Raw genomic sequence first — 12,914 nt, 5'->3', positions numbered from 1 at the left:
ACTAATAACAACAATATTTGAGAATTAAATTTTAGGCCTTCCCCTAAACTACCATTTCACTCAGCGTGAGTAAAATGATTTATAGCCTAGATTGTAGAGGCTCATCTCCCGACTTCACATACCGATTTTCATTAAATTCCCTTCAACCGTTTTCTCGTGATGCGTGTACATACATACAGACAGACAGAAATTACGGAAAAGTAAAAAAGTGCATTTTCTTGTTACTATGGACATGACCGATACAGAAATACCATTATTTTCAAATTCTGAGCAATGTACAGACAAAACTCTTATTTTATATATATAGATTAATCACAGGGAACGCCCAGACCCGTGGTGTTTCTCACATAATCACAGGCAACATAAGTCCGTGATGTTCTGCATATAGTGGTAATAATCACAGATACTGGAGACCCGCTCTCTGCTGCTACTGATAACAAACCTATTGTGTACCTAACATAGTGGTACAACTCGCAAGTAAAGGCAACCCAGGGTATTCCCCATGAATGGTACTAATCATAAGTAGTTTCATGGTTCTAATACAATCATCCTTTGGTTGCCCCTTTTAGTCGCCTCTTATGACAGGCAGGGTTTACCCTGGGCGTATTCTTTGTCTGCGTCCCTCACCGACAGCGGGTACCTCTATTCTGATCCACAATTCAGGTGTTTGCACGACGACACAATCTCTAACCTTTGCCCTTCACTGCCAGCTAGTGAATGCACAGAGTTGTAACATTATCTTGACAGTGTTGCCACTATTTTATTTACAATCCTCGTATTAACAAAGATCATCCAATATACGGTTCTTGGAAGGTGAGAAATTCTAAAAAGATATTGTGTATGTGCGAAAACAGATTAATTAAAAGTGATTCTTTAAAAGAGACTGAACTATGCACTTCATGGTAGAAATGTTTACAATATGTTCTGATTCTCATTAGCGTGCATTAGGAGCACAACACTATTCACTTTGACTCAAGAGTGATTTTGGTTGCCAGTCTTGAGACTCGAGTGAGAAGAATCCCCATTCCTACCAGAATATCGCTTTACAATTGCTTCCAGCAGAGGGAGGGATTTCTCTCAGAAGAAATGTTGGTAGGGCTTCCACTCTCATGATCAGGATACAGCCTAAACCTGTATGTGGACGTGCACTGTCCTGCTGAGAAAGCCCATCACCTTCCTGTCAAAGAAATGGCAAGAGCACGGGGACAACAACCTGTGCAATGTAGCAGGCACTGGTTACATTACTCGGCAGAAACACCAATTGTGACCGCGAGCTGTAAATGACGTCTCCCCACACCATGAAGCCTGGGGTGGGACCTGGGTGTCGAGGACAAATGCACTCGGGAATAGGCCGCTCACCAGGTCTACGCCATACAAGTGTACGTCCATCAATTGCATACAGACGGAACCTACTCTCATCACTGAAGACAACAGAGCGTCATTCTCCTCTCCAGTGGACACCAGAATAACCGTGCTTGGCGGTGCAGTGGCACATGTAATCATAATCCTGCTGCAAGCAAACGGTTTCCAATGGGACAGCAGGTGCAACATGTGACCGGATTTCATTCCTGGATGATGTTCGGTTGGCCACCGCTGTTCGCACAACGTGTCAATCTTGATGTGCATCTGCACTACGCAGATGTCCGAAGTCTGGTCTACGGGTGTGGGAATGTTTCACAGGCCAATGCTGAAAGCAGCGACACACCACCAATACACTGTGCCCAACATGTGCAGCAGTCTGTTAATATATCCATCCAGCTTCCTTTAGGCCCACAATGTGACCCCGTTTAAATAGCTGCAGTTGTTTAACAGGAGCACGTACTCATCGGTGTGGCATGGTTGTACCTCTTGTACCCTAGAATGAATGTTGCAAACACTGTTCACCTCTAACCTCAGCACAGTTACTGCCTGCAGAGTCCAAACAGAATGTGCGTGGACAGAACTCCTGAGCACCATCTGATCGCTGATGTCCGCGACAAATGATGATAGTGCTTGTTGTTTAAAGAGACCTAACAGCTAAGGTCATCGGTCCCCGTGACAAATGAATCACTAACACAACAAACCCTCAGTATGCACATTTATACCCTGGTGTCACTGAACACAGTCCTTGAGGATGTTGCATGTTTCTTCTTCTTTTTTTCCTCTCCAGCAGTGTATATGTTAGGTTACAACCAGCAGCAGGTTCCTCTTTGACATTCCTCCAGTCACCTCCGTGTATGGAAGTGTGCCACAGTTCTAATCGGTGAATTCCAGGTGATGATTGAAAGCTATTTCTCAACCTCAGTTTCGAGGTTTGAGTCGCATCCGAACATCGGGTAAAAAGATAATTTTCCTGCCTTTTCTTTTCAACTTCTGCTGCCGTTCGTCTAACATTGAGTGGTGCTATGCTGATCAGATAGTAAAGTTTACTGACAAGGGTTGATCCCAAGCAGCCTGTTACAACATGGCCTGTTTCATTTAGAGCAATATCAATGCTAGGGCTGTAATTTAATTAAGGCCACGGTCAATTCCTTCCCATTCCCACTCCTGTCCCATCAGACCTGTCTGAGTCTGTGCAATTTAAAGCAAATTGTAAAAAAAAAAAATGTAGTTGCTCTAGGGAGTCTGTGTTACTTGCTCCGCTCCAGACAGCTGTCAGTCATGTGACAAGAGAGCAGCGGACAGGCGGGTTGCATACCGTGGCGGTACTGTACTTGCCGCTCGGAAATGTTACCATATGAACAACAGCAATGAAATACATACCGGTACATAAATAAATCATCTCTGAGGAATTATCAAACATTATAATATAAATAGAGTTGAGTAGCATAATATAAAATGTACGTAAATCCTCAAATGTGTTATTTTTAATTTTTCCAAGTAACATTGTGCTTTCCCGGCCTTCAAATTTATCATACTTGTTGGAATGACATAAGGAACAACGGCGCTGCAGATTAAATTTTTGATATGATTCAATATTTGATAACAAATTAAACATTTTGTGTGTTATTTTCTTGAAGTATTAAATACCCTTCTTCCCAAGATGGTTTGAAACTTGTTGGTGTCGGTGACCTAGGCTGTGATGAACTCTCTTCCATAGTAAATGCAACATTTACCAACTAGGCTTGAACGTCGTGTGGTGTGAGAATACAGACAGGAACACACTAATGTCACCACACACGAGTTCAAGCGTGTGTCACAATCTAACCTGTCTAGAAGTATGTGCTATACCTTCGCGTCACTGACCTTCAGTGCGTACTACATCATGCACTTCCCCTACTTGCTCGCTCAACTGCTCTCGTTTGTCAAAAGCGGGGAGCAAACTGGCTCCAAAGACATTTCGCTCTCAATTGACGATGCCTGATCTAAGGGGTTCGCAATAATGTAACTTGTAAGTACTTAAAGAGCAAACATTTATTGTACACACACAATTTGTAGACCATTATACAGTAATAAATTTAGTAACTATGTCTTCACTGTTGTATAACTTACATATAGTATAGGAAACTCTTAACTTGGGCGATAGATGGTACAACTTAGCAGCGGAAAAGGAAGAAATACTACAAGGCAGTATAAGTGATGTAATCGTGAGACACTTGTAATTGCTAGTATCCACACTCAGAGCATATTTTCCGCCTCTGGTTGAGAAAATCTTATGGGTCAGAAATCCCTTCTTTGAAACTGAACGTCCCTTGAGGAACATCAACTAACCGAAGAATCATGGCAGAGAGAACGTGAAAAATAATTTGAAGTATGATATGGGTGGATAATCAGGCGGAGGGGCATGTGGCAGGACTATATTACAACAGAGAGCTAACATAGAGCCTGATCTTTGGTTCGAGTGACTACGCTTGTAAAACGCTTGGTCTTTGGAAAACAGCACGATCCATTCCATTGATCCAACAAGCGCAACAAGTTATTTTTTCAAGTAAGTTTCCAGATCCAGACTGTTGTAATTATTAGCCAAGTGTCACATCGTTTTATAATTTCTACACGCAGTATTCTCCCAAGAAATTTTCGTCAGCAGGGTGGCAGGAATGAGTAGCCGGGCAGGAAATAATATGTAGATAATGAATATGATACAATTTCAATTTATTCTCCCCCCCAGGGCTTTAACAATAATATCAGACAGATAAACATTAACTGCAAAATTGAAGAATTTTATTGTTACTAACAGGAAGAAGACATAACAGAGAATTCTGAACTTCTAGTGTTCTCTCGTTAATAATCGTGTAACATTGGGGCTTACCACTTGGTTGCTGTAGAGTGCCCATAAGGGTTTGTGACATCATGTGGAATCGAGTGGCGCTTGCAATTCCTTGCTAATCCAGATACTGCTCGTACACAACACTGTGATAAACTAAACATTTAAACTCTAGTGTAATTGATGCAATTATGCTGACAATAATTAAGAATTATCATTTAAGTAAAGTTTTACACGACCAGTCACAGCGGTATAACTGTTACATCAGTTACGGAGGAAATGCTGTAATTTCAGCTAGTCCATTAGCTGAGAGGTGGCAGCCCCACCAATGGTCTTACTTCCTTCAGGCTAGCAACCCCTCGGAAGGACATTTGATTGCTTTCAAGTCTTGCAAAAAGAAAAATGCAAGACAGTAACAGGACACATGGCCCAATACTTGGAAGGAATGAAGATGAAGATGATGATGATGATGATGAAGTTTTACAGGATTTACATTTTTATTTGGAGCATACAGTGATTCAAATATGTCTTAATATTACGTAACTAGCACATACAGACATGCCAACTTTCAAAAGTAAAAAATCAGGAGAAACTTGGCACCGAATCACGGCGTATATAATCTACATCACTGACAGCAGACATGTACTGATTCAGTATAATTCAATACATTAACAACTCTTATTTTGCCTACATATATTTTTTTTTTTTTTTTTCATTATTCATATGTGGATACTAAATACTGGACATACCTGAACTTTAGAAACATGTGACTTCTCATCCTTCAACATGTTGAACACATTACGACTAATTGTTGTTCAACACACCCGTAACTGACTTAGCCCTCTTCAGAGACTCGGAACTAAATTTTTGCTCAAAGCACTTGCCTTGCTGAACTGATTTTAGGGTTAAAAGTTTATCCAAAGTTTGTTCAGACAGCAAGGATCTGAACTGTGTTTTTATCTTTGTGACTCTGCTAAAAATCCTTTCACATTCTGCATTGCTATGTGGAATTGATAAAATAGCAAGCATCACCTTAGAGAGCCTGTCATATTTAGGTACACCATCAGCTGATTTCATCTGACCTAGGAATGCCCACTGAATGTTAATTCTTCTTTTTGCCAGGTCTGTTTCTTCGAGCTGAAAGTTACAGAACAGGGAGTGCAGAATACCTCAGTTTCTTTATCTGAATGTTTCGTTTCACTAGGCAGAATGTTTGGAAACTTGTTAATGAAAAATCAAAGGCTAGAAAATGATGTCTTACTTATAGGAGAAATATTTGCAACTTCTGCATTAACTGAAACTTCATCTTTGATCAGAAATTTGTGTACCATGTAATCACATGATGAAGAGAAACACTTTCTAACAGACTTAAAGAATATGCACTTTTCCTCAGGCATCAAAGGCCGTTGCCGAAAACCTTTGATGTGTTAGTGCGACGTTAAACAAATAGCAAAAAAAAACCAAACTTCAAAGTGTTCACCAAAACAAACGCAGAGTTCCGTATCGTCAGATCACAATCATCCTTTTGATTTGCTGGAGTACATAATCTACATCAAGGAGAGAGGAGGAGCTTTTAATAACGTGTGGTTTCACAAACCTTGCCATTAAATTCTTCAATAGTTCTTCCAAAATTGACTTCAATAAGTGGATATATGGCATGCTTAACTGAAGAGCTACGTTTGGATTCTCAAAGATATTCATAAAACTTGAGAGAAAAAAGGCAAAAAGATGTATGTAAATTTGATGAAAGAAACATGAACAGTCGTTCTTCACGTGACAAAGCATGGCTCTTAGAGTCATCAGCAGTTTCATTTTTTTGGGGTGAAACTGATGACTGGGTTTTCCTTTTTTTTTTTTTTTTTTTTTTTAACTTAGGAGTGTGGTGTAATGTTATGACATTGTTTCACCTTTTCAGACGAACAAGACACATCTGCACTTAGACTGTGCTTAGGAATTTTGTAAGTCTTCAAAGTTCCCATCTGAGAATCCTTACTCACTATTTCGCTCCTGAATAAAGTAACCAAAGGGTCACTGCAACAAAATCCTATCTAAACACCTTCTTAGTAAATGAAATGAAATGGTATATGGCTTTTAGTGCCGGGAGTGTCTGAGGACAAGTTCGGCTCACCAGATGTAGGTCATTTGATTTGACGCCCGTAGGCGACCTGTGCATCGTGATGAGGATGAAATGATGATGAAGACGACACACATACTCAGCCTCTGTCCCAGCGAAATTAACCAATTATGGTTAAAATTCCCGACCCTGCCAGGAATCGAATCCGGGACCCCTGTGACCAAAGGCCAACATGCTAACCATTTAGCCATGGAGCCAACTTCTTAGTGATATACATCAAGTAGGCACATGCTTCAGAATTTTCCTGATCTCTGTGTTGTGTAAAGTCTGAAATTTCTCTGAACTTTTCTTTCCTCTTTGCACTCCTTTGCAGAGAATAAAATATAACATTTATACTTTCATCTACATTTACAGGCAAGCACGCCGCACCCTTCTCTGCAGCAAGACTTACCGGTGATCCTACCATTACTGGAGCATTATCAGCACCAAGAACTAGGCAGTTTTTTAATGGAATACAGAATTCCTGAAAAGTTGAGAGCAAAAGATTGGCAATGTTAGCTCCAGTAGCATCCCCTTCTAAATCAGGAACAGAGAGTAGACAACTCTGAGTTGCATCGAGTTCAGGCCTAAAAAATGTTACAACAATAGGATATATTTTCAAGTCACTTTTATTGCTACCATCAGTAGCAACAGAAAATGCATTCACCTGAAAATGTGATACAATTTTTTCCCTTTCTACCATGCACATTTTTGTCATTTATTTAATCATATGTTGATTTTATACAATATATATACAAGGCAAAATCAAACTTTAAAGTCCATCCTTCTCAGCCATTCCGTTAAACCGGGTGTGAGAGCGAACAAATCGTCAGGAGTGTCAGGGAACGAATGAAGAGGACAGCGTTGGATCAGGTGCTCAATCGTCTGTTCTTCCAGGCTACAATCACACAATGGTGAACTGATCCAACCCCACTTGTACCTGAAGTAATTGCAACAACCATGTCCAGTCCTTAACCTGTTGATATGGCACCAGAAATTCCACGGTAGGTCAAAACCGTTTGGCTTCTTTGTGGGATCAAGATGGTGGACACTTGTTCCCAATGTTTTTGTTGACTACTCATGCTTCCAGCTTTCATTTAAGTCAAATCCATCTGCAATGAGTTGCCCTGCAGTGACACTTGCAGGTCTTCTTGATTTGCAGTCGGTGCAGTAATGGATGACAGAATTCTTGGTGCAGTGGCAAAGAGGGTGATGCAAAGATTTTCTTGGTTTCCCTTCGTAGAGCTTGCTTCCGCCTTAAGTGAGGTGGAGGGATGTGACTCAGCACAGGTAACCAGTGACATAGAGTTGATTTGATGGTACCAGTAATGCAACGCATTGTATCGTTCAATTTTGTGTCTACCTTCTTCACATGTACACTTTCCAACCAGACAGGAGCACAGCACTCAGCAGCCGAGTACACAAGGCTGATGCCAGTTAAACGTAGACAATCAGCAGAGGCTCCCCAGAGGTACAACAGAGCTTATGCAGTATGTTGTTTCTTGCGGCGACTTTATGAGAAAGCTTAGTGATATGATCTTTGAAGTTCAGGGTTCTATCTAAAGTGACTCCAAGATATTCTGGGAAAGGATTGTACCTCAGCTTTTGTCCATTGAGCAGAACTCTTGGTTTGTAGTTTGCAGCACAATTCACTAGATGGAAACAAGAGACTTCAGTTTTTGTTGTGCTGGGGATCAATCTCCAGCTCTTAAAGAAAGTTCTCATTTTCTTGATGTTCTCCGTAAGAATTTGTACACCATCTTCAAAATTATTGCTCTGTGCTACCAATGCAATGTCATCAGCATATATGAACTTAGTTGATGCTGTGGTTGGTAAATCATGAATGTACAAACTGAATAGCAATGGTGCTAAAACAGATCCCTGTGGTAGACCGTTATTTAGTTTTCGTTTGTGGCTTTTAGTGTTGCCTAGAAATACTCTGAATTGTCTTTTTGTAATGATAGCCACTGTCTTAATTCTAGCACACCCATATCGTTTAGCGATTTCCGAATCGGGAAACATTTTGCGAAACAGAGGCTCTGCGTGGTCGGCACAATTTACAGGCAGGTTATGTTATAAATGATAAATGACGTAAATAAAGCCTCAGCATTCGTCACAAGATTTACATCTTGGTTTTTACATGTAAAATTCAGTTTCTGGTTTCTTTCTACACTCTGGACACTCTCCTATGTTTTTTCGTTTGGACGTTTTTGAGTATATCGCATTTCTCGCCATACGCAATTGAAAAATCACACCTACATATAGTACAGAATTTGAATGTTGGTCCCTTCCCGGATTCACTGAAACACAGAAACTCTTCCCTCCCTATAAGCGCTTTTAAACACTGCATTGTATTTCTTTTTTTGACATTTTGGCCAAAACAAATATTAAGACATACAACCAAGAAGTACTACTACGTGACGTAACACGAGCACTTATGCAGGTCGTGCCCCGGGTAGACATCTATGACGTGCTACTTCTGAGGTTAGGTTACTTGCTTGCGACTTCCACTTCCTATTACTGTAATAAGCTATTTGAGTATTTGACTGTATTACGGACCAAAGAGGAGCACATGGCTGGCCACCATGCCCCATACTGCCATCCAATTGTGATTATTAGAACTACTATCGACCACCCATACACAGTCATATATTGACAGAGCGAGGAAACGCGCAGAGTTTAAAATAATGCGAAAATTACTGAAACTGCTCTGAAAATCGGGGGATCGGTCCTGGCGATCAGGAAGAACGATAAAAAATCAGGAATCTCCCACTTAAATCAGGAGAGTTGGCACATCTGCACATATCTAGGTTATGTTAGCCGGGAAGTCTGTAAAAATGGCCCATTAAAAACTCTAAGGGAGAACACTGTGTAGAAAAAGAAAGTGGAGATGGACAGGACGTACTTTAAGAAGATAGGATGGAGCAGTTGAAAAGTCAGTCTAATAATGGAACCCAATAGGAAAGAGGAAGCGTGGAAGACCTAGAAACACTTGGAGGCGATCAGTTAGAAAGGAACCCATTGGAATGGGGAAAATGATAGAAATATAGAATCCGCCCCACAAGGATTATAACATAATATGCTAGTTTCAATGCTGCTATTCATATTTACTTTTCTAACCTCATATTATTAATCACATGTCATCATCCATAATTTCTGCAGCTACTACCAATGCCATTATTGGGTGGAATTTCATTCGATATGACGTCACACCTAGAAAGATACAGAGCTGGATTTTGTTATCAAGTATTGACACCGCCCAAGAAAAATCCTAAACAATGTGAGCCAGTGGTCGACACAAAAAAGAGTTCCCCACTAACACCCTTCGAGAGGCTCCCTGCTGAACAACCCTGACATGCAGACTAATGTTCTTTTTGTCACTAGCTAGGACCTGCATAGACCAATAAAGAAAATCCTCTTCCCCTCCACCACCCATAACTATGGTTCTGAGGTTGTGCAGTTGACGACCGTCCATTGCAAGTAAGAAAAACCAATGTAAGTGCTGCATGTGGTAGATCTAGCAACTAGCATGAGGGAAACTTGCATAACCTGGACTTATCTTTCATATCCAACTTTCCTTGGTGGACTCTTGTTCCTTTCCAACCCTGGTGTATTTAGTTTGGGAATCTAGGGAGTCTTTCATTTTCACACAGTTTCCTCCCTAGGACCTTTTTAATAGGCTCATCGCTCTGTTGTTTTTATAGGCCGCCCGGGTAACATAACCTAGGTAATTGCTAGTTACATAATATTTATACATATTTGAATCACTGGGTGCTCTAAAATAAAATATACATACTGTAAAACTGTTTATTTAGGCTACATGATAAATCTTCATTATTATCAGCATAATTGCTTCAATTCCACTGTCGAGGTTAAATGGTTAGCTTGACTGCCATGTAGTGTAGTGTTCAAGCAGTGTCGGGATTAACGTGGAATCGCATGCGAGCATTCGATTCTGCATGACGTCACAGACCCGTATGACACTCCACAGCAACCAAGTGCTTAGCCCCAGTGTTACAGGATTATGAATGAGCGGTAGTCGAACCCCACTGCCAGCAGCCCTGAAGATGGTTTTCCGTGGTTCCCCGTTTTCACATCAGGCAAATGCTGGGGCTGTACCTTTATTAAGACCACAGCCACTTCCTTCCCACACCTAGCCCCTTTCTAACCCATCATCACCGTAAGACTTATCTGTGTTGGTGTAACATAAAGCAACTTGTAAAAAGAAATTTTAAAATGAGCAGTAGAAGTTCACAATACTCTCTTATTACTTGTTCGTGATAACAACAATAAAATACCTCAATTTTGCCGTTAATGTTTACCTGTTTCATTAATTACTGTGTCCGGCTCCATGGCTAAATGGTTGGTTAGCGTGCTGGCCTTTGGTCACAGGGGTCATGGGTTCGATTCCCAGCAGGGTCGGGAATTTTAACCATAATTAGTTCATTTCGCTGGCACAGGGGCTGGGTGTATACGACGTCTTCATCATCATTTCATCCTCATCACGACGCACAGGTCGCCTACGGGAGTCAAATCAAAAGACCTGTATTTGGCGAGCCGAACTTATCCTCGGACACTCCTGGCACTAAAAGCTATATGCCATTTCCTTTCTTTTTCCCCCTAAATATTACTGATAATTCCCTGAGGGGAATAAATTTGAAACTTTAGCATATTCATTTTTTACGTACTATTCCCCACCCGGTTACTCATTCCTGCCACCCAGCTGACTAAAATTTCTGGGGAGAAGACTGCTACATCAGTGGGTTTCTGGATGGTTTCCTTTTGCAGGTTTTCGTTTGTGATCACTTCAGGCCATCTGATATTGATGATACGCCGCAGAGTGATACATGAAAACGTAGAGTTTTAAATGACATTATAGTTATGCTGGGAAAACATGGGATGATGTTAAAGACCTGGCTGTAGAACATACTGAATGGAACCTCAAGGAGAAATACGAATTTAGATTAGATTAAAATGGCATTTAGGTTGGGGGGGGGGGGGGGGGGGTGGACCTAAACTCCACCACTAACGAAGGATGAATGTGAGGAGTTTGGCATAAATAGAAGCAATGTCAGACTCAGGTACGGTTCTGTGGTCACCACCTCATACCCAAGTTGAGAACTCCTAGAGGGTCCCATTTTAGGTGCCTCTTAAAACAGGCAAGGGATACCATAGATTAATTCTAATGTCTACACCCACAAGAAGAATAATTAACCTTTACTTACTAATTTGACTAACAGTGCCTTACTTAAAGAATACAAAACTCCACCTACCTTCTTTTAACAGTATCTCCTTCATTTTTATCCAATTCAGAATCAACACAACTGGTAAGTTCAGTCCAGTCTGCATGTAAACCACACTTCCATCCCGTGGAATATCGACTGAAGAGCCAGTTTTCATTTCGATTTGGCCTAAAACAGTAGCATCTCTTCCTCTTCCTTTGACAAGTACATGGCCGTTCTAGATCTAGATCCCGAACGAGATGTCTCCCGAAAGACGTTCCTCCGGTTTTCTGAATGTGTAAGAACACCATAACATCATGGGCATTCATGTCGAACTGAAAATTCTCATTCAAAACATCATCATAACTCAACCCAGGGCTTGATACTTTAGAGTTAACTGGATCGGAGTGAAGTAATAATGGTTTTCCTAAATTGTCATGGATAGGGAGACGAAACGTCCAATCCGACCAGCTAGTTTCACGAGAGGTAAGGGCACACACTTGATCTGGGCAGAAGTATCCAAAATAAACAATGCCACTCACAGCCAACAATATACAAATCAGTACTACTGTACGTAACCTACTCCTGGACCGAGATTCCATTTTAATTTCATAAGTAACCGATTCACGAAGAAAAAGCGCAAAATCACTATCAAATACCTGCACTTCAACGCTTTTCTTTGCCATTTCTTATTTGAATAATCTTTGTATCACTTCAGCCATCTCAAGGAGGTATCACTGTTGTCTGGAGGCTACCAGCGGTATGAAAACAGTCATTTGTCAAATTGGGCGATAGGACAGGCATGAATTTCACAAACAATGAACAAGACTGTAATAACAACAAAGAGAGCCAGCCTCTCCGTAACTGGAAATAAACTGTTCCATTTGACTGAGATATTCAATCGCACTGGTATGTTGCACACAGACACAGTACACAAGCAAGCTCATTCACTTCCACAGCCTGCCGATATGATAAACAAGCAGCGCTTTCTACTGAACAAATGACAGTCACCCAGACGTCAAAGTACAAAAATGTCAGAATGAGACTTCAAAAAACTGGTTACGGAGAAGCAACTAAAATAATATACTTTGTAATAGTAGACAGCCTTGAAAAATAACGCACGGTCATTACGATGTAATGGTTCAGTTCTCTCTCTTTTATCCCCCTCGATTTTTATCAACGATAAAGTTGTAACCAGCCTAAATCAGAGAACTACTCTTTAGTTATTTTCAGCCTATGACTGTTGATGACATTTTGGCAACCTACATCCATCCGCTACCCATGAATAATAATTGGCACGCATTTTAAATACTTCCGTGGGTTAAAGCTTGTTTTAAAGTCCATGAATGAATAAAGAATAGGCGCATAATGATCGTTCTCACGGGGGCATTTTAAC

The 12,914-nt window shown here is 40.8% G+C and overlaps 1 protein-coding gene across 1 annotated transcript in view; it reads right to left on the bottom strand.

Annotated features, from left to right (window-relative positions):
* Hs6st (heparan sulfate 6-O-sulfotransferase) overlaps window positions 1-12,459 on the bottom strand; it is a 37,136-nt gene extending 24,677 nt beyond the window's left edge. The window contains exon 1 of the mRNA XM_067158030.2: window positions 11,570-12,459. Within this exon, the coding sequence (XP_067014131.1) occupies window positions 11,570-12,204 (635 nt within the window). The 5' untranslated portion in view covers window positions 12,205-12,459. The remainder of the gene's footprint in view (window positions 1-11,569) is intronic.
* Between the last annotated feature and the right edge of the window lie 455 nt (window positions 12,460-12,914).

This window comes from Anabrus simplex, chromosome 14, assembly GCF_040414725.1.
Source record: "Anabrus simplex isolate iqAnaSimp1 chromosome 14, ASM4041472v1, whole genome shotgun sequence".
Taxonomy (NCBI): Eukaryota; Metazoa; Arthropoda; class Insecta; order Orthoptera; family Tettigoniidae; genus Anabrus; species Anabrus simplex.
The sequence above is the reverse complement of the archived record's forward strand: the minus strand, read 5'-3'. Positions and strand labels throughout refer to the sequence as shown.